This window comes from Limulus polyphemus, unplaced genomic scaffold, assembly GCF_000517525.1.
Source record: "Limulus polyphemus unplaced genomic scaffold, Limulus_polyphemus-2.1.2 Scaffold1591, whole genome shotgun sequence".
NCBI lineage: Eukaryota > Metazoa > Arthropoda > Merostomata > Xiphosura > Limulidae > Limulus > Limulus polyphemus.
The window spans coordinates 220,190-238,853 of record NW_013667201.1 but is presented as its reverse complement, the minus strand read 5'-3'; the positions used below and the strand labels follow the sequence as shown (position 1 = coordinate 238,853).

General features: G+C 32.2%; 1 protein-coding gene across 2 annotated transcripts in view; it reads left to right on the top strand.

The window, feature by feature from the left end:
- Window positions 1–993: 993 nt before the first annotated feature.
- LOC106464225 (serine palmitoyltransferase 2-like) overlaps window positions 994–18,664 on the top strand; it is an 18,591-nt gene continuing 920 nt past the window's right edge. The window contains exons 1-11 of one of the 2 annotated variants that reach the window (XM_013924353.2): window positions 994–1,130; window positions 2,723–2,905; window positions 10,667–10,821; window positions 13,224–13,369; window positions 14,003–14,221; window positions 14,655–14,760; window positions 15,532–15,751; window positions 16,706–16,832; window positions 16,990–17,125; window positions 17,529–17,658; window positions 18,161–18,659. In XM_013924353.2, coding sequence (XP_013779807.1) covers window positions 1,065–1,130; window positions 2,723–2,905; window positions 10,667–10,821; window positions 13,224–13,369; window positions 14,003–14,221; window positions 14,655–14,760; window positions 15,532–15,751; window positions 16,706–16,832; window positions 16,990–17,125; window positions 17,529–17,658; window positions 18,161–18,235 — 1,563 coding nt within the window. In that variant the 5' untranslated portion in view covers window positions 994–1,064 and the 3' untranslated portion in view covers window positions 18,236–18,659. Of the gene's footprint in view, window positions 1,131–2,722; window positions 2,906–10,666; window positions 10,822–13,223; window positions 13,370–14,002; window positions 14,222–14,654; window positions 14,761–15,531; window positions 15,752–16,705; window positions 16,833–16,989; window positions 17,126–17,528; window positions 17,659–18,160; window positions 18,660–18,664 lie in introns of those variants that run through there. The other variant, XM_022391933.1, reaches the window with a different exon arrangement.

The following is an 18,664-nucleotide window of genomic DNA, read 5'->3' as shown; positions in this document are numbered from 1 at the left end:
ATACACTCAACTTCAACAATCGCGCTAAAACAAACAGTGTAACGAACGAACGTTAACTTCAACAATACCCCGTGACTGCCGTTCAATTACTCACTATCTACCCACACATTACATTCCCCTCTTTTATATACCAGCCTACCCTATATCTAGTAAGAACTAGAACATTCGCCAAAGTACATGATAGTTCTAGAAACGTTGCGTCACAGTAGTCATGTGACTCGATGACGCAACACTATATACATTTCATTTTATAATTTCAGTACATAGGCTAACAACAATATTAAGTTATACTTTTGTTGCTGAGCAACATGACATAAAAGCCATTGTTGGAACGTAGTGTTACCAAATCACACTGGCTTTTCAACATATCTGAAGTCGTTAATCTAACTGATTTTTACCAATAATTACTCTATGAATACGCCACGAATTCATTTCATGAATGATCTTAATTTTGATTGGCTCACAAAGGAATTTACCGACGTTTGACTACCTCGACTGCACTTTTCTACCTCTTTTTTGGTCAAGCTTAATTTTGCAAAAATATCGCTGTTAATATCTCTGAAAATTAATAATAACTAAAATAATTTATTCATATAAAATTAATTAATTAATTAGAAAATATACCTGCATTCCTAGGGTACAAACTTTATACCCTACCATTTTTAGCTCTTATTTACTACTTTTATCGACCTCCGGTGGTTTAGGGCAAGTCTACGGTGACCCGATGTAGGCAGAGCAATTAATAACAAACAAATCAATTTTATCATGTCTTATCAGTCTTGTATGAGAAGAAATACGATTAATTTCAAAATAATAATATCGTAGACTTCGTTTAAGTTCGTTTTAAATATAGCTTTGATGCAATCTCTTCGTTTATTTATATATTTTTATTTCTGAAGTTCATATATTTGTAGGATTTTTTTAATATTTAATAATGAACTATAAATATTCTACACAGAGGACGCTACAGGATGTTTACGGTCAGAGCTATGTTTACGGTTAGTAAAGGTGTGTTTCTAAGAGAGTGGTGCAAACGCAGGAAATAAATGTGTTGAGAAACGCTAATGGCTTTGGAAAGGAGGAAAAATGGATTTGTCCAGAAGTCATCAAATGGGTTTATTTATCCTAAAGTAAGCAAATGGTACTATTTTACAATATATAGATTATGATATTAGATCAGTAACTTTTAATAGTAAACTTATTTATGTAAATATTATTTACAAATTACAGTGATTTATTGTTTGCATTCCAAATTGTTAATATAAATTGTATACTGCAACATAGCGTGACCACCTTTTCTTCCGCGGTGAAGTCAACCACTACGGACGGAGTCTATCGTATCTTATCCCGCTTACTGAGTCCTGGTACTAGACGAAAGGCTCCGTCGGTACTGAATAAGGCAGATATAGCATGGTTGACATATCGTTATACATTTTTCTTTATTTTCACTCTTAAATTCTTAGAAAACACTAAACATAGTACCCTAGCAAGTCGAAAACTTAGTTCAGTATATACACATCTGATATTATGCTGAATATATAAGATGAGCCTATTGCAAAACAATGTCATTTGTTTTATTAAGATTAAACTTTAAACTATTAATTAAAGTTTACAGCTAGCTACTGAACCAATAAACCAAAGACTTCTACAGTGGAGAGGGATTAAAGGATTTACTAACATTTGTTTGTTTTTTACTATATTCTAAATAGTTGGGGTAACAAGGGGTGGTTTAATTGTACAGAACTGTTTTTGTGTTTAAAAATAAAAGTGAATTGTCATGTGATAAATTGAGAGATAAAAGTGCAAAAACTATTACTACAAAATATTGTTTATAATAACTGGCCTAAAAAGTGAGTTGGAATTGATACTTGTATTCAGTATAATGCATTTGCCTGTAACTTCTGATTCACCCTGCTTTTTGTATTGCAATTTTCAGCTTTTCTTTAAAGGATTTTATTCAAATTGAAAAGTGTTTATAAGTTATCATCTGGGTTTAACTGATTTGTTTGGATCTTGAAGTGATACTGCAATTGTACTCTATATCCTGGTACCTGGTAGTAAATAATTATGTGGAATTTATTGCTGTACACTCTCTTGTCAAAGTTGAATAATAGTTATAGAAAGTTCATAAGTAGTAGTAGTAGTATTTTTCCAAATTCTTGGTTTTATTTGTTGAAATTCAAACAAGGCCCTTTGTTTTGAACTTTGTAAATTGATGTTTTATTGTTTTTTTTTAAGTAATCATTGATTTTAAAGCCTAATCCAAGGTACTGTGTGGACCATTTTTATGATAGAAGTGAACATTTTAGTGATGAGGAAAAAGTATGTTTTGCTATCCTCATTAACCTAGATGATAGGCCATATGTATTCAGAAAGCCTCTGGCACAGTTAGAGCAGATTTGTACAATTACTGATTTATTACAGATTAACTAAATTTATGCTGCAAAATGTTAAATTTATTTCAAAAGAAGGATATCTTACAGAATTGAAGAAAAAACACAGTTGTACATTTCACAAAAAATATTTTGTCTATTATTTTCCAGATTTATTGATGATGTTTTATGAAATAGATTTATTATAAAATAAAGATACTTATAAAAAAAAAAATCACAAAGGAAGTATTATTTGGAAAGAAATTGTAACTATGTAGATATTTATTTGAGTGTCTTTTTTTCAGGCAGCATATCGTTAAATTTTGCTCAGTGCTTGTCTGTTTTGTTAGAATTCCCCTAAAAGGATAAAGCTGGATGACAAAAGTTTTGAACATTTTGAAGAAACACCTCTTTATGTTGCCATTCTTACATACCTATGTTATGCAGTTTTGACAATCTTTGGTCACATACGAGATTTTATGCGGAGAAATGGACTTGTAGAAAGCCATTCAGCCATGGAAAAAGATAGAAAGGTAAAGATTTTATATTCCAAATATAAATGTCCAATTAATCACACTTTAAAATTCTGAGATCTATAACTTTTTAATGAGTTTAGTGTTGTTTGTTCTACCTTATGTAGTGTTGTTTGTACCAACTTATCTCAAAGAAATATGAGAGATTTATAAAAAAAAAATTCTTCTTTCACTTCAATTTTTGATATGTTTTGTAAGTTCTATATGACTTTACATGTACATGTGGGCTTTTAGAGTTGTAGTTCAATTATTCTGAAGTATAAAAATAATTTACCTCATATCTTACTTCTATTAAATATAATTTGTTTGTTGTGTAAAATGGTGATCCTCAACTTTTCTCTAGTTATTTACGACCTACCTTACAATTTTTTACTGTTTTAATAAAATACAGGTCCCATATAATGTTTCAGTGGTATAAAAATAATGACCTTCATATTTAGACTTGTAAAAATACACAACCTCATAATATTTTAGTCTTAGAAATTCTGACCCTATTTTATACTTTCATTGGTATAAAAAATAGTAGTTAGAAATATTAAATCATACAAAAATAGTGGACTAGCAAAATATTCTATTTATATGAAAATACTAGCTGCATATGATGTTTTAGTTTTTTAAAAGTGCTGAATGTAGATAAGCCTCAGTCTTATAAAAATATTGGCTTCATGTAATTTTCTTAGACTCATAGGAAATATTAATCCACATAATAACTTGTTGTTGATGTAGATTTAAGAACAGAAGTTATGATTGGATTGAATATTAACCTTACTGTGGTATGTAGGTATAGTACAAGTTCCATCTAATGGCAAAAAGTAAAAATTAAAACCTTCCAATATTTAGTTTCAATACATACTTAATCCTTGCAAACATTATAAATAATCCTTTGTTTTATTTCATTTGGAATGCAATGCTTAGAGGTAGAGCAACAAGTAGGCTGATCTGACACACAGATTTTTTCAGAGTAAAGTAACATACAGACAACAAGGGTCCCTTTTATCCTTCAGGGTTGTCTTTGTACATTTATGAGAAAAGTAAAAATTTAAACCCACCTTTTGTTTTTCAGGAAATCATTGATTCCTCTATTAAACATCTGTACGGTGCTAGCCTCCATAAGTCAATCACCTTCATAGAAAAATAAAACTGTCTTAAATGGAACCTAAACTATTTGTCCAAATGTTAAAACTTGTACCCTCTTGTCCTGTTATTTTCAGAATATAGCACAAGGAAATCAGAAGCCTTTATCCTATTGAACCCCTAATAACCTTTTCTTCAATCAAGTTATTAAGTTGCTTCCTATCTACATTAAATCAGAGATCCAGATTATGATAACCCAAATGCATTACCTTACACTTAATATAATTAAGAATCGTATGTCAAATATTTGTCCAATCTACCAATGTCATTCTCTAATATTTAAGAGTTTAATGCCACCCCAAAATTTTACATATTTACTAATTATGCACCTATCAGTATCATTAATGTAAATAACAAAAATCAAATACTCAAGCACTGATCCAGTAGGCACTACAATAATAACCTTTTGCTTTCTTACATCCAACCACTGTACAGCCCAATTAACTAGTATTTCCCTAACCTCTAATGATATGAATTTTCTTGGCTAATCTTTTGTGTGGCACCCTATCAAAAGATTTTTAAAAATAAATACACCAAGACCACACTCTTCCCATTGTCTAGATAACAAGTAACATCCTTGAAAAAATAAGAATTAGTAAGGAAAGGTTTTCTTTTGAGGAATTCATGTTGGCTTTCTTGTATGATTTCATAATTCACTGAATGATTTTGTAAAGCTTCTTTTACCAGACTGTCTAGAATGTTTCCCACTACAGAAATAGGACTAATTCTGGCCTATAATTTTCAGGGTAACTGTTATCACTCCTTGAAAAATAGAAGTAACATTAGCAACTTTCTTATCCTCAGGCACTGTCTTTTGATGTATCAAAAAAGTAAAGAAAGAGGATTGTAATACTGCTTGTGAGATAGTCAAAATATTATGTCAGTGGCAATGTCTGATTTAATGTTCATTTATTTCAGGAACCCAAAGAAAAGTTTCCTCACGGCTTCCAGCTCTATCCTTGTACTGTTTCTCCATGAGACAGTGAATGCTCAACCAGCTCCTTTGCTCTAGGAATCATCTGTGACTGTCCATCATGGTCTTCATATGTGTGTTGACAGGCTTCTTCTACTTTCCCCTTTGCTCAATCTCTACATTTTCTGTCTAGGCTGTTTTCCATGGAAACCAAGACTCTCTTAAGTTAGTCAATCTAATTAGTAATGTGCACCGTCCTTCTCTACTATCTAGCAAAACCACGACCAATGGATCGAGCTTGTATAAATCAGCTGTAGTAACCAGTGGTGCCAAATGTTTATTCTACCTTTTGGGGAGGGGGTATTGGATTGTGATTGCAGTAAAACACCTGTCAAACCAATTCTATCTCCTAATGTGCCTTTTTGGCAATCTTTTCATTGTTTGGTGCCTGTGGAGCTGGGATAGTAAAGAGCAGTGACTCTGATAGAATGCATGTTCTTTACACTGCAAGACCCAAGTAAACAATTTTGCTTATAAGCACTGTTGGTTATGTAAGGTGCTACTAGCTGTAAAAGGGCTTTGATGGAGGCAGCTGGAGCAGTTGTGTAGTAACAAGAGGGTCTAGGTGGACCACAGTCTACCCACTCAGTGCTCAGGCCCACCCAATCAGAGTCTGCATGCTGGTTCCCATGTCCAAATATGTCATATGTAGCACTTTTTTTAGCTCCTTGTGACTTGTTTTGAATGGTTTGTATCTCTCCTGCCCATTCATCATAACTCTGGGCCCACCCAAACTTTCATATCTGGCTTTGTTACTGGACTCAGGTACATTCCATGACCAGCCTTAAATAGGTGTTCATATATCATCTCAATTTTATATAGCTGTGTGGACTCATACGAGTAGTGCTTAATCCAGGAAATAGCAGATAAGACTTTGGTAGAGCATAAGCAGGTGATATTCTTCAGTTCTATTTCCTTTTGCAACTTTTGGTAGCTATTGTTATCAGAACATTAATGTGGTTGGTAAAGTTGAGTTGTCTATCAAAAGGTTATCCCCAAGTACTTCAGTGTTTCTTCTAGAGGTTTAGTAGGGTCCACAAGGGATAGTGAAGCTTTGACCTCATCAGCATGTCTGTTTTTGTGTGCAGAACATGGCTGTGTGTCAGGTTTTGAAAGGCAAGATTCTGTACAGTAGGTGTCTGTGACTTGTGGGTGATAAATTTTAATTATAAACAAACAGCAACATAGTCTGCTTGTTTTAAAATAAAATATTAAAAACAAATCAAATGTATATACAAATGTTTGTTACACTGTTGGTTACCAAAATTGTATCCAGAGCTTTAAATAATTGTTTCTTATTTGTCAAAGACTGAACATTCTGGTTCAGTTACTTTAGAACACAATTGACAAGACAAATTTTCTACTGTACTCTGTTATTAAAATACAGTCTGTGATAATTTCACTTTAAAAATCTCCACTATACACTCTTTATTACTAAACTCATGATCACACAGTCTAAAACTAAACTAAATAATGATTTTTGATGCATATTTATATATTCCATGCAGTACTAGATATCCATTCTGCTGCAATAATACACAATTATACCAGTGAGAAACTTGGAAAGTTCTAGCAACATGAAGCAATAATCTCACTATTGTAAACAATCACTAACTGGTAACAATTGAACTGCACAAAGTATGATTCATAAATAAACTTACCATTAATTATCGCTTCTAAAGATAACTAAATATGACACCCATGTTATATAAACTATCTAAACCATAATGCTCGCATTAAATTTAAACTGAAACAGTCACGTATATCTAACACTGTGGCTTTGGCAGGATTGACCATTTCTGTGTCATTGTACCATTTGCTCACCTTGCTAAGGAATGGTTGCATGTTGCTTTTGGTTTTAGCTTTGCAAGAGTCCTGTATGCTAAACTTTAGTCAACAAAGATTAGCACCCAGTATCTGGTTGAATTATCAAGAAGGGCTAGATCCATGCTTGTTGATGTTGAAGAGGACAGGTGAGAGTGGTGATCCTTATTGCAGACCAGTAAGGATGGTGATCTAATCTATTGCTGATTGTGAGCAATTTGTCAACACAGGCAAGTAGGTGGACTCTTCCAGACATAAGGTTACCTTCCCATTTATCAACTGCAAGTTCAGCACCATGAACCAGGTTTCTCTTCTACTGTGATAACCACCTAATGATGATGATGGTAGAGATTCAATGTGATAGGCAGGCTTTACAGATACAGCAGTTTCTGGAATCTTGACAATGATGTTTTATAGTATGATGATTCATGGTCTTTAAGAGGAGAGTGATCCTTCGAGGGTGTGGGTAAAAATCTGATAAAGTCCATATTTCAAGGATGCTCCCCAGTGGTGTGGGAAGGAGTTGTAAAGTGGGGATACTAGGCTAGACATGCAGATTTTACAAATGAGAGATTGAAAGTATAATGAACTGCTAGAAGCAGCTCAATCTATAGGGGTCTGGGGGCATGCCCCCAGAGAAGTAATATAATAATATAATTTACAGTTGCTATATAAGTCAAATATGTGAAAGTGGGATGCTACCTACTGTCCAACTAATTGGATATTTAACACTAACTTCAACAGTTTGGCTTCTGTAAGCTTCTTAAAAGTGGAGATTCTTACACCATATGGACCTCAGCTAATTATGGCTTCACTATCTGCATGTAGTTGTAGCTTATGGCATAAGTCCCTACTACATGTAACTATGGTCACACTGTGTAATGTATCTGTGCATATAGGCCTTGCCTTGATCATAATCTTATATAGAGTGGGGTACCACATTACTGAAAGCTGATAGCCTATAGAGGACATAGGCTGTATTCTGTGCAATGCTTATGTCTTCTGCCTGGGCTGGTTTATGCCTTACCCACACTAATGTAATCTGTGCCTTATGGTGTGTTTTTTTTAGTTTATTAGTATTACTTTTCCACCAGTATAAGGAGTTCCTTTTGTAGAAGTTTTTGCTTTGACTTTTCTCCATGAAGGAGAGATGCTTGAAGGTATGAGCACTGCCAGAAAGCTTGACATCTTTGTACGGGATTTAAATTTTTTTATACCACTTTGTCTTCCAGTCTTCTTGCACATCTCACACTTGAGGTGATCCTACATACATTAAGTTCCCCTGTGCCAGGTAGAGTTGATGCTCAAGGTAGGGTTAGCAAAAGCAAAGTGTATACAGAAAGACTTTTTGCTTAGAAACTCTTGTTGGTCTACCCAAATTTAATAGTATATAATTGATATTGACCGTTAGTGTTTTCACCTGTATCCCAGGTCTGGAATAGACATTGAATTACCACTAGATACATAGGAATGTTCTCACTCAGGTCAAGCAGGAACATCCAATCTTCAGCATGATATGCTGTTACTTTTCGTGTATGCAATGGTTGTTCAGACAGTGTTCCAGACAAGCTTTTAACTTAATGAGTATTTTACTTCTTGAAATAAACTGTAATGCTGAAAACTAGTGTATTTTCAAGTTTCAGTGACTTTTTTCATTGTACAACACCTGACATTTTGGTACTGTTTTGCTGTATTTATTCTGTACTTGCCTTTTGTATTCCGTAATTAACATCCATTATAAACCACACAAGAAAATTACAGAGTAAATTCAATACAAGTGCTTTGTTTACATCTGTCTGTCAAATTAGGCTAGTATGATTTTCAGTTCAACAGTAACCCCTAAACCACATATAATTGCTATATATCACTTGTGAATTTTTCTTCACTAAAAATTGTAATCTCATAAAGAAGATAAAAGAATCTGTAATGATATAGAGGCCTAACCTGTGATTTGATTCCATATTCCCTCTGCAGTAGACTATAGTGGTGGAATGCCACTAATTTGTAGAATTTGGTGTAAAGGACTTTATGTCAAAGCACTCTACAATGGCTATATTATTTTTCAGTCATCCTACAGTGAGAATGATCTCCCATATTTTTTTGCTTATGTTTATTATCAATAAAGGTTTTTATTGAACTTGGGAATGTGCTTATTTATGTAAATGATATACATACTGGTGAATAATATATGTAGTTGGTATGCACAATTTTTACTTGTAATGTTTTTTATGTAAAAAAATGCATATTTTGCATATACGCATCTTATCTGGTACACTGTTTTAATATGAGTATTCTCAGATGAGTTATCTGAGTAGTTTGTAGCTTGCAATGGTAATTGTTCCACTGAACTTTGTCATAATATTCATAGAGGATGTTACTGTTAAGTTGAACTGCAATGGCCATCCCAGCCTTTGGGTCAGCAGTGTTACGAAGTTAAAGCCAGAGAGTGAACTTTCCAGACTCTTAAGATTTTAGTCTTGTGAAGCTTCTCTAGGCAGTACTTGTCTCCCCTGATCACCTTGATCTATGATAATGTGAGATTGGTGGAGTCTGGATATGGCATTTACCAGCTCGTTGTTTAGACCGATGGTTTATCTGTTCTCCTCCTACTGGACATTCAAGGTCTTCCACTGAGTACATAAGCTTCATTGTTTTGAAAGGCATCCACCTGGGCACTAATTTTTAATGTATCATTGTTTATAGACAATGCATTGATCTCTCACTGTTCAGAACTCCTATTCCTAGCCCTGTCCACCCTAACAAGGCCATTGAGTTATAGCAAGCTAGGATCCTATTAGAATGGAGCTGCCATTTTTGAAGTGGGCACACATTGGCTAATAAGGTATAAAAATACTCTCATGCCATCAAAAAATTTCTCTGGCTCTGAACTTTACACCAATCAGTCCTGCTTATAGATTAAACATCTTTATACTATTTTCACCCACTAGTAACAGAGTGTATCCCCTCCAGTTGATATCTCTCAACCTACCTAGTATGTATGACAATGTCTGGTACAGTTTACAAATAGAGTCATCTAGTGACATACGATGACCCAAACTCCTTCTTGAAATGGCTTTAGGATTGCTTTCTCCTTCTAAAGAAACTGATCTCCTATCTGTAAATTTTTATTAATATTTCTTGCTTGTCAAATATATTTCATTCAGTAATTCATTTCATTAACAAATGTTTACTTGCTGCTCTTTCAAGACCAAATTAATAGATTGCTTCATTCTTAATTTTACATGGAGAGTCTGTTTTCTGGCTATTTTCTCATTTTTCATAAACATCTTTCTTGACTGATATCTGTTTTCTTTCTAAAGTCATAATTATGTCAGCTTTTCCAATCCAGGTGGCCTACCCCTCTTTTGTTTTGGTGTTAAAGGAAAGATTGTTTACATATTGTATTCTCAAATGTTATAGATGACTGCCTGTTATGTTTTCATAATGAATTTAAGCTAACAGTGCCAATATATGTGGAAATCTGTACCTTCAAAAGTGTGAATGGATTGTATATGTACATTGATGGTCTTATTATGCATATCAGTAACCTAATTTGTTTGGAAATGGTTATATCCTTATTATGTGTACATTGATAACTATTACAAGCATGCTGATAAATCATGCTATATGTGTGTGAGTTTTGGTTTTATGAAATGTTTTTAATATGATTATCATATTTCAGGGGTTTCTTTTATTACATATTTACTTAGTGGTATTTCCACACATGTACACTGGAAAGTACTATAGCTTTAATTTTGAAATATATATGATTTTTAAAACCAGTTCATTGGAAGAGTGAGCTGACTTTATCAAAACATTTTTACTTTTAGGGATATGTACCACTTTACCATAGTTTTGAAAGCTTCTACACAAGAAACATCTATAGACGTATATGTGACTGTTGGAATCAGCCAATTGGAAGTGTTCCTGGAGCTTTCATTGATGTCAAACAACGGGTGTCCACTGACAAGAATTGGCACTTTAAGTTAGTAATTATTTAGTTATTAAAATTAAAACCTGTATGTATGAATGTTGATTTAGGGGTCGAGAGTGTTGAGTAAAGTTTTTTATTGGAATATTCTGCTTACCAGTCATAGTGTAATAGTGGTAAATTTCAACTAAATAATAAATGGTATAGTGAACCTGTTATATGTTTCTCTTTGAACATCACATATTAACCTTATCATTGTACTGTATGCATTTTGCTTTAAGAAGTTTGCATGTAAACCAACAAAGTTAAATTTAAATTCATATAAAAATATCCTTCATTTCTTATCACACTGATTTTACTTAGTTCGTATTAAAAGCTTTGTGGTTAAAATAAAGCAAACAAAAAATATTTAAAGATGAATTGAAAAACCATTTAAACAATAAATAAAATATTGCAATTACTTGTAATGCTTCGGTTAATAATCTTAATGGAGATCATGAATTTACTTTAGTTACTTTCCTGTAATTGAACTAAAACCACACCACAACTTTAAAAACATTTGTACAATACAACTTGAAAACGGCATCAAGCCCTTTTAGATATTCTGCACATATTTTGATGGTGATCTATGCCACCATCATCAGGAGCAAATAGCTACAATGAGAGACAACTCGTATACCTAAACAGCAGATGTTTGTGTGTGCTTACAGTCTTAAAATAATTAACCATACCTTTAATGCCACCTAAACTTACAAAATACATTTCCAGAAATTAATTTTCATGATAGCCAGACCAAAATCTTTATTTCAAATAATACTAGAATTGTTAATGCTGTGTTGTGATTTTATTTCAGTTAAGTTATGTACAGCTGTCGTGTAATCTTTTTTATTTATTTATAGTAATTGTAACATTAAAGCCATGACTTGTGTAATATGTGCAAATTATTTAGTATTTTAATTTACCATTTACGATTTGCCCTTTAAAATTTTATTCTTAATATCAAATGAGCTGTACTTTCCTTTATGCTGTGATATAGAATACTTAAACTGGAAAATCGTTAAAGCATTATAATCCTAAAAATGTGATGGAACACCACTTTAAACTGGAAATCCTTTTTTTAGTGTATATCTTTTTATTGTAGGTTTTATGTATCATCAGCTTAGGTCTTCAACATTACAGCTTTATTGAATAGCTTTTCAGACAGACTTAGTTGGCCATAGTCCACCCTAAGTAATAGTTCTCAGTTGCTTCCTAGACAGAGTTAAAAAGGGATGCAGTCAAAAAATGAACAAAAATAATACTCAATGCACTTTTGCAGTCTAAAATACCATGTTTTTTATGCATTGATAGTTAAAAATGTATAAAAAAAGCTTGTTCTCTTTGTGCACTCATTGTTTTAACTAACCATCAGTGTACCCATAGCTAATGAAGAATGAAGAAGAAAGCTAAGATGGCAGCAGTTTGTTGAAGTGATTAATGTACTTTCATGGATAATGGGTTATATGTCTAATGAAAAGTCCCTTTGTGGTTAAGCAGTAAGTCTGAAAGCTTTATCATTAAAAATTGGGTTATGATACTGATACTTGTAGTTGGCACAGCACAAATAGCCCATTTGTATAGCTTTACACTTAACAACAAAAAGCAAACTAATAAAAAAAACGTTTATGCCTAAGTTCTAATTCTTGGCCTGTGCAATATTATAATGTTAGGCTTGATTAATTATACTTGTCATAACACAAGTATTAGGCTAATTATATTTTTAACACTACTTTCTTTACCTAGTCAATTATGGATTTTAAAGAATCAGAAGAGAGATTAATAATAATATTTTGACCTCACTGTGTTAGCCATATTGAATGTCAATGATGTATTTTGCTCAATCCAGAGCTCATCAGGCCAACAGGGACACAACAAACACAGTAGTGGATGAGACACTTTTTAAATAAGCTATTTGTTATGACAACAATTGTTATGGTGTGAATGCCTTTTCCAAGCTGGCAAAGCATGACTATAATTATTTATACTTGTCATAAGATATCAGTATTAAGCCTTTTATATTTTCTAACATTACATGCTTTATTTATCCCCTTAGGGATTTTCAAGAATTAGAAGAGTGTATAGTAATAGTATTTCAATTACACTATGTTTGCCATATTCAATGCCAGAGATGAGTTTTACTCAGTCCAGCTGATCTGATGAGTTCTGGATTGATCATTCAGAAAAAACTTTGCTTTCAGGCATCATTCAACATGATGGCTAACAAATGTTAATATTCTGTAGTTTGTTTTCAGACTCCTATATGTTGTGGTGTCTCAGTTTAAACTATGACTTCACACTAGGCAATTTGAAGGGTATGGGGTCCTTTTTTATTATATACATTTTTATACTCAAGTACAAAAAAAGATATATATCTTCTGAATTTTTGCACTTTACTATTTTTTTAATTATTTTTATAGAATGACAGGGGAATCTATTAGAGTTCTAAACATGGGCTCCTATAACTACTTAGGGTTTGCACAAACTGATGGCCCATGTGCTGATGCCGTAGAGGAGAGCATTCATCACTATGGTGTTGGAGTTGGGAGCACTTGTCATGAACTAGGTAAGTATGAAGACTACTTGCCCGAATGAAGGTAGTACTTTTTTTTTCTTAAGCAAAATGATATATTATCTCTGTGTGAAATTTAAAATACTTGTTATTCAGTCGACATGATATAGATCTTGATAACTTGTTACTTTATTGGACTTGAGTTGAAAATGTAAAGTACTTGACAAAAAAATCAATATAGTTTGAGGTTTTTGTGGGAAGTAGGAAATTTGGTTTATAAAAAGTCATTGCTATGTAGATAAAGCACGGTTTGAAGTTGGGAGCAGTTTTAAGAGACTGTGTATAAGGCTTTCAGGGTTCTTACATTTAATTAATATCACTCAGCATTGAAGAGACCTTAATATACCATAGAGTGTAGCTTGAATAGTTAGTAAATATATGTTAACATAGAAAATACTTTTTAAAATTTAGAAAGGAAAAATTTGAAGCTGTCTTAAACATACAATAATGATCTAAATATGATGATTTTAAGGTCGAGTATACAGCAGAGGTGTATGTATGTTGATCTAGTTTCTATTACAAATTTAAAAAATGTATATATGGATAACCAATGACCACAATTTAAATCAAAGGGTCTATATTGTAATTATGTTTATGTAACATGAAACATTATTTTTTCATACCAAGGTACCTTGGATGTTCATATTGAGCTTCAAGCTCTGGTGGCTGAATTTCTTGGTGTAGAAGACAGCATTGTTTTTGGAATGGGTTTTGCTACAAATTCCACCAATATTCCCACACTTGTCAAGAAAGGGTGTTTAATTTTCAGTGATGAACTTAACCATGCCTCACTGGTACTAGGATGCCGACTATCTGGAGCAGTTATTCAAGTCGTCAAGCATAATGGTAAAATGAGTTTAAAATATTAAGAATACACAGAATAATCGTTAATTGTATTACTTAGTATGACCTGCTATTTTGGGTTTCATTTAAAAGGTGTTTTCCAATAGTTCCTAAATTATTGAATTATAGTGGCTATTAAAAAAGATATATATGAATGTGTGCAATTGCATGTAGTGTGTAACAACATATTTTATACTGCATTTTTATTGCATGTCATCAAGGATGCGATGGACCAACCAATGAAGATGACTTTAAGTATGATTTTTTTTTTAACATTAAAAGGAAAAATTAAACTATATGATATAATATCACACATGTGTGATGTTAAATAATATATATAAAATTGTCTACGTTGTGTTTTAGATCTTTAGTACTTATCTAAATAATAAATATATTCATTTATGTGGAGCAATTTAACCAAATATTCTTTATTTAGATCCAATAGATCTGGAAAAGAAAATTAGAGAAGCAATAATTTCAGGTCAACCAACAACCCACCTACCATGGAAAAAGATTATAATTGTTGTGGAAGGAGTTTACAGGTGAGCTGAATGCCATTTACAGCTGGAAATGAGAATATTATGGAAAACTTGAAGAAAAAAAAATCTCAGTATCATACAATCGCCCCTAGTGGTATGTCTGTTTACTCACACTGCTAGAAACTGGGTTTCGATACCTGTGGTAGGCAGGGCACAGATAGCCTTTTGTGTGGCTTAGTACTTAACTACAAACAATCATACAATCAAATCATAGTTTTAATAAAATCTCTTCTAATGATAAGTACTTGAACTTATTTTAATTTTTTCTCAGTAAACATACCAACACAGAATTTGACATTTTGTTTCATTTCAGTTTGACCAGGAAGGCCCTGATACAAATTTCCCTCTTGTGTCAACTGAAATTGGCAAGTTCTGCCCAACAAGTCTTGTTTCACTAGCTTGATTTAATTGTTGCATACAGCTGTAGTAATAATGCAGTAAGCTTGAGTGACTTGTTCAGATCTCACGCTGCTGAGTCATATACTGTTTTCATTATCAATTCTTATTAAAATCTTGCTTAATTCAAAGGATAGAATACATAAATTCTATGTGTGTATTGGTTTTGTGGGTTCATACATCCATTGAGTGTGATTTGTAATCCACTGTCATGTAATGATGCAGGCTACATTACCATATATGCAACTAATAAAAGACAACTGTCTTCTTATTCTTAAACTTACAAAATAGTCAAGCATATTTTAAGCTTGTGTCATTGTACTTTCATTGCTGTTTACTATCACTTCTGTTTTCACTGATTATATTTTGTGTATACAGTATGGAAGGGTCTATTGCTAAGTTACCAGAAATCATTAGAATCAAGAAGAAATATAATGCATACCTGTACCTGGATGAAGCACACAGTATTGGAGCATTAGGACCAAATGGAAGAGGCGTTGTTGACTTTTATGGTTGTGATCCAAGAGACATAGATCTACTCATGGGAACGTTTACTAAGAGTTTTGGAGCAGCTGGAGGATATATTGCAGGTAGCAAGGTCAGCAACTGCTTTACTTGAAAATCAACAACTATATTAGGTTATATGTGTCTATTAAGTATATCCATCTTTGGTTAAGTAAATAGTATTTAAAAGATAGATATATATAATTAGGATAAAAAGTATCTGCCATCTTATTTCATTAAAATAATTCTTCAAATAAAACATCTAACAGATATAAAAGGAAAATTGAGGGGAAGAAGGCAGAAATATTTTCTATAGGTCAAATAATCAAAGAACAGATTTACTAAATTTTTGTTCTTGTTAAACAATATTCAAATGCACTTTTGAACAAATTATAAATGTAACATTAAGATGAAAGTAATTATTTTGTTCTATTTATTTGAAAGTAAGTATGTTTTCTTAGCTTTTACTTGAAGTATAAAAAATTGTTATATGTATTGTGGAAATTACTTTTTTTTTCAGTAATCTATAATATCGAACACAAAGTTGAATATATATATATATACACACATTACATATATTACAATAATATAATACCACATCCAGTAACTGATATTTTCAATAACCAAAATTAAAACTATATTGTATTTTCAAATCAACGTAAAGGTGGTTTGGGTTGGTTGTAAGGGGACTTGTATGGAAGCCAAATTTGATTTTTTTATTCCTTGTCATTAAAACATGCTTAAGTGTATTTGTTAGCATTTATTCAGTCTCAAATATTGATCCAGACAGACAGTAATATCTTCTTTTTTTTTTTCAGTTTGATTCAAATTTATTGGTCAGGGAAAATTGACTTTTGGTCAGGAAGAAGTTGTGGAATTTTGTATCATATTTGCTGTGGGAATCCTGAATGTGTGTTTGTTTTAATTCCAAAATTTTCTGAGTAATGGAAAGTTACTTCTATACTACTGATTAGAATTTTTATTAACTACAAACTTTTGTTTCAGAATTTTCCTTTTTCGTTAATAGAAACCTTTTCTTTATATTTAGAAACTGATTCATCACATCAGGATCCATTCCCATAGTGCAGTGTATGCCAACAGTATTGCAGCACCTATAGCACAACAGATTGTTAGCGCTATGGAAATCATCATGGGGAAAGATGGAACTGGTATAGGTAAGGGAAGTAACTAACTCATTGCTCACTCAGATTTATCTTACACTTTACTTTTATCTGTTTTACTGCATTAAAGACATTTTAAGTTTTGTTTAAAAACAGAGCTACTGTAAAGTATATATCATGCAAACAGTTTGTTCTTGGTTTGTTTATATAGGACAGAAAAAGATCCAGCAGTTGGCATGGAACACCCGTTATGTGCATGATAACTTGAGGAAAATGGGGTTCATTGTTTATGGTCATGATTACTCACCTGTTGTTCCAGTTCTTTTATATGTACCAACAAAAATTGCGTAAGATTACAACTTTCCATGTTTCCAATCTGAAGTAAAATATGTTTTTATTGATCACAATTTGAACTATAAATGACTATAATTTTCATGTATAATATCTAAAAACATTTAATAGTTTATAAAAATGCTTAATATGCAATTGCCTGAACTTACATTTATATATTAATATTTTTAATTTAAAAGTATTAAAATGTATAGTGTTGGAAGTACTGATATGAAAAAGCACTGACATTATGCTTAACTTTGAGATTTAATAAAATGAGTAATCATGAGAGATTAAAAATTAAAGTACAAACAGTGATGATTAAATCATTTCTACAAAGTTTTAATAGTTTAATAGTAGTTAATTTGATGTAGAAAGCAGAAAAACCTCACAGAAGTAACGTTTATTCTTCTTTATTAGAGCTTTTCAACGTATTCTTATGGAACGAGGGGTTGCCACAGTGGTAGTAGGTTTCCCTGCCACACCTTTGGTAGAATCCAGGGCTCGATTCTGCATGTCTGCAGCACATACAAAGGAAATGTTGGATGAGGTAAATCTATCACGTAGAATGTTTACATTTACGTCTTCTAGCTTAATCTATTACAAAACTTGTATACATGTGATACTACATTAGGAAGTTTTCTAAAAATATTACAGATATATATATGTAACTCTGCCATATCATAAGCAATGTTTTCCAATCAACTACTAAAGATAGCAAGGGTTCTGTAACTGATCCAACCAAAGTGCTGGTCTTTGTGTGTTTTGTTTATACATGTGCTATTCTTTGGCAGTAACTCTTTCCATCCTAAAACCGCCCCCCCCCCCCCAAAAAAAGATGCTTTGTATTTTCAAACTTGTTTCTTTTGTATTGAGGTTAATCAATTTAGATGTTTCATCTGTAGGAAACAAACCAAAAATTATACTTTATATAAAGCAACAGACAAACTGTGAACAAATACTACTTTGTGGTTTTTATGATGAAAACTTGTAATTTTAAGATTGATGAGAAAATGAAATAGTAAAATAAAAATTGCACTTAATGTTTACAGGCCTTAAAAGTGATAGATGAAGTAGGAGACATTATCGGTGTGAAGTACCTTCAACACAAGATGAACAAGTCGTAAGACCAGACATTTTAAAGAGTAGTTTGTAATGTTTTAGGGAATCAACTGTGTTATATATTTGTTTTTATATCTGTATGCATTCCTGTCATTTTGTTTCATTTTTAAACTGGAGAAAAACATTATTTTAACTTATTAAATGATAACAATTAATTTTATTTATTCTTCTAAATAGCCATTTTCAGATTTTTTGTGTTCAATTTTTCTTAGTTACAATTCTCAGTAAGCATTTATGTGATACACTGATTTTTTTTCTTACTTATAGAGCTAACTGACTATTCATTGCAAAAAAAAGTGGTAACAATACTTAAATGTTTGAACAAAATTTATGTTTCGTTCAAGTCCCATGAATTCAAATATGTAACTCTCCTTCTGTATGAATATTGAGCTTAATTTAGTTTTAACTAGTTCTACCTTGTAGATGGATATATA